The sequence below is a fragment of the Nothoprocta perdicaria genome, unplaced genomic scaffold (genome assembly GCF_003342845.1).
Source record: "Nothoprocta perdicaria isolate Ctin4 unplaced genomic scaffold, notPer1 scaffold_613, whole genome shotgun sequence".
NCBI classification, from domain to species: Eukaryota; Metazoa; Chordata; class Aves; order Tinamiformes; family Tinamidae; genus Nothoprocta; species Nothoprocta perdicaria.
Window position 1 is genome coordinate 19727 of NW_020455881.1, and position 3968 is coordinate 23694.

At 66.0% G+C, this 3968-nt stretch overlaps 1 protein-coding gene across 1 annotated transcript in view; it reads right to left on the reverse strand.

Moving 5' to 3' along the window:
* Positions 1–2020: 2020 nt before the first annotated feature.
* The window catches only part of LOC112956261 (creatine kinase M-type-like), a 6026-nt gene continuing 4078 nt past the window's right edge, over positions 2021–3968 (reverse strand). The window contains 3 exon segments of the mRNA XM_026049761.1: positions 2021–2220; positions 2839–3028; positions 3656–3909. Of these exon segments, the coding sequence (XP_025905546.1) occupies positions 2042–2220; positions 2839–3028; positions 3656–3909 (623 nt within the window). The 3' untranslated portion in view covers positions 2021–2041.

Consider the following 3968-nt stretch of genomic DNA (forward strand, 5'->3'; position numbering starts at 1 on the left):
CGGCGGCGCCCGCGGGTGCAGCGGCGCTTGGGGATGTGGCGGCACCCACAGGTGCAGCGGCTCCTGCGGCTGCAGCAGCTCTCTGGGTGCAGCAGGTCTGTGCGTGCAGCCAATCCACGAGCTGCAGGAGCACCCATGGGTGCAGCGGCTCTCTGGGTGCAGCAACTGTGTGCGTGCAGCGGCACCAGGAGCTGCAGCAGCACCCATGGGTGTAACGGTGCTCTGGGTGCAGCGGCTGTCTGGGTGCAGCGTCTCCAGGAGCTGCAGCAGCACCCATGGGTGCAGCGACTCCCTGGGTGCAGCAGCTGTGTGGGTGCAGTGGTTCCAGGAGCTGCAACAGCACCCATGGGTGCAGCGGCTCTCTGAGTGCAGCAGCTCCCTGGGTGCAGCAGCTGTGTGGGTGCAGCGGCTCCAGGAGCTGCAGCAGCACCCATGGGTGCAGCGGCTCCCTGGGTGCAGAAGCTGTGTGGGTGCAGCGTCTCCAGGAGCTGCAGCAGCACCCATGGGTTCAGCGACTCCCTGGGTGCAGCAGCTGTGTGGGTGCAGTGGTTCCAGGAGCTGCAGCAGCACCCATGGGTGCAGCGGCTCTCTGGGTGCAGCAGCACCTATGAGTGCAGCAGTTCCCTGGGTGCAGCAGCTGTGTGGGTGCAGCGGCTCCAGGAGCTGCAGCAGCACCCATGGGTGCAGCGGCTCTCTGGGTGCAGCAGCACCCGGGACTGCAGCAGCTCTCTAGGTGCAGCAGCACCCATGGGTGCAGCAGCTCCAGGGGCTGTAGCGGGTCTCTGGGTGCAGCAGCACCTGTGGGTGCTGGCTCTCTTGGAGTGGTATTGGCACCCTTGGGTGCACCAGCTCTGCGGGGGGGCGCTTGCACCCGGGAGATGCACCCGCACCCTCTGGCACAGTGGCTTTTGCAGGGTGCAGCAGCACCCTTGGGGGCACTGGCTGCAGTTGCACCCAGGGGTGCACTGGCACCATGGGGTGCACCAGCCATGGGGATGCAGCAGGGGCTGCACTGGTGCCATTGGTCGCACTGGCTCCCAGGGTGCATGGGCACCCTTGGGTGCAGTGGTTTGTGTGTGGGGGGGGGTGCATGGGCACCCCAGGGTGCAGGAGCTTGCAGGCGGTGCATGGGCACCCATGGGTGCACCAGCTTCGGGCCGCTGAGGCTGCCCAGGCTCTGGGTGCTGTGTTGACACCCAGAGATGTGCAGGCTCTGGGATTGCTCCCCCTGCCAAGGCTGCACCAGCACCCATGGGTGCCCCAGTACCGCAGTTGTACTGGCATCCATGGGCGCGCAAGTAACATGAGCCCCAGTGCTGCACTGGCCTCAGCACCCATGGGTGCAGCTGTGGTGGTGCAGCAGCACCCATGGGCGCACCGATCCAGGACCCCCTAAGGCTGCACCAGCTGCAGATGCTGCACCAGCACCCATGGGTGCACCAGGACCTGCCAAGGCCTCACCAGCACCCATGGGTGCACCAGGACCTGCCAAGGCTGCGCTGGCACCCATGGGTGCCCTGGCACTGGAGGCTGCACCGGCTCCAGCACCCCCAGCTGCTCCCGGGAACTGGGGGGACCATCGGCTCGGCGATTCCGGGGCTCCCACCCCTGCACCCATGGGTGCCCCGTGGCGGCACCCAGCCCTGTACATAGCGGCCCCGCGGGCGCTCCGGCCCATTTTTAAGTTATTCCTGCCCCGGTCTGTACCTGAGCCCCCAATAAACATAGGAAACCTGTGGCGTGGCACCCATGGCACCCAAAGCACCCATGGCACCCATGGCACCCACCTCACCTCACCCTCGCTGCAGGGCCCAGGCGTCCGGGCCCCCCGCCCCAGCAGGGGTGGAGTCAAGGGCACATTGAGGACATCCCCGGGGCCCCATGGTTACGGGGTGAGGGTGGTGCCATCAACAGGGCACCCTTGGGTGACACCCCCCACCCACCCCACCGCCGCCGGGCGCCGTCCCCAGCACGCGCGTCCCCAAGGCGCTCGGAGGCCGGTGCCGTTTATTGAGGTGCCATCGTGGGGGCCAAGGGGGCCCTATTTCTGCGCCGGGATCATGTCGTCGATGGGCTGGTTCTGCTCCAGCTTCTTCTCCATCTCCACCATGAGCTTGACGCCGTCCACCACCATCTGCACCTGCTCCACCTCGGAGAAGCCCAAGCGGTCGGCGTTGGAGATGTCGAAGACGGCGCCCACGGCCGCCGTGTCCACGCCACCTGCGGGCACCGGTGGCCAGTGTCACCCGGGCGGCCGGCCCCTGGCCCCTGTCCAACCCCTGGTGGCACCAGGGTGGAGGTTGCCGGTGGCCACACGTGTCCCCCAGGTCCCCTGTGCTCTTCATGTCCCCTGTAGCCCCGTGTGCTCTCCAGGTCTTCTGTGGACCATGTGGCCACTGTGTCCCCCATGTCCCCTGTAGCTTCCTGTGTTCTCCAGGTCTTCTGTGGACCATGAGGTCTCTGTGTCCCCTGTGCTGTCTGTGACCTCCATGTTCCCCATGGCCCCTACAGGCTCCGTGCTCTCTGTGTCCTCCATGGACTGTGGCCTCCATGTGCCCCATGTCCCCTGTAGCCCCGTGTGTTCTCCAGGTCTTCTGTGGACCACATGATCTCCATGTCCCCCATGTCCCCTGTAGCCTCCTGTGTTCTCCAGGTCTTCTGTGGACCACGTGGCCTCCATGTCCCCCGTGTCCCCTGTAGCCTCCGTGTCCTCCACAGCCCATTTGTCCTTGGTGGCCCCCTATGTCCCCTGCTGCCCATGTCACCTACATCCTCCTTGGTGCCCCCAGCTCCCTCCTGGGCTCCCCAGCCCCCTCATGTCCCCGTGTCCCCACGCACCGGTGCCGCGTTTCTGCAGGCGCAGGCGGCCCAGCACCTCCTCGAACTTGGGGTGCTGGCTCAGCTTGGGCAGGCGCACGTGGACGCCGCCGCGCAGCCCCGTGCCCAGGTTGGAGGGGCACGTCAGGATGTAGCCCAGGTGCTCGGTCCACATGAAGGGGTGCCCAGCCTTGCTGAAGATCTCCTCGATCTGCGGTGGGGAGCAGGGGGGGGACACGAATGGGAGAGCGTCCATGGGAGCCCAGCACCAGGAACCGCCCCATGGTCCCACCAGGAGACCCCCATGGTCCCACCAGGAGACCCCACGGTCCCTCCAGGAACTGCCCCCCCTCCATGATTCCTCCAGGAATCCCCCCATGATCCAGCTGGGAAACCATCCTGTGGTCCCTCCAGGACCCTCCCCATGATCTTTCATGATCCTGCCAGGAACCCCTGTATGATCCTGCCAGGAACCCACTATGATCGCTCCAGGCTTTCCCCTGGACACAGCACCCCGTGACTGCCCCCTCCCATGGGACGCTCTGGACCTTCACCCATGCCGAGACCCCCCTCAATCCCCTCTGCCAAGAGCTGGCACCCCAAGGTCCCCACTGTCTCCACTGTCACATGTCACCGTGTTCCAGGGTCCTCCCATGTCCCCAAGACCCTCCCTGTGTTCCCCAAGTCACTCGCACCGCTCTGCGTCCCCCCAAACCCTCCCATGTCCCCACACCTCCCATTGTGGATCAGTCCCCATGGCCCTCAACGATGTCCCTGCCCTGCCCACATCCCCCTGGACCCACATGTCCCCACGGGCTCCCGGCCACGCTGTCCCCACCTTCTTGAGGCCGACGCAGAAGCGCCTGAACACCTCCTTCATGTTGCCGCCCTTCTCCATGGAGATGACGCGGAGATGGTCCTCCTCGTTCACCCACACCAGGAAGGTCTTGTTGTCATTGTGCCTGCGGGGACACGCTCAGCGCCGGCCCATGGACACAGGCGCTCGGCCACCCGCACCGGGATGATTGTCCTCCCCCACCGCAAGGTGGGACAAGGAAGAAAGTGTCCCACCAGGATGGCCATCAGTATCGGAGTGCCCCCATGGGTGTGGACCACCACCCCAGTGGGATCTAGGTGTCCCACCAGGGTGG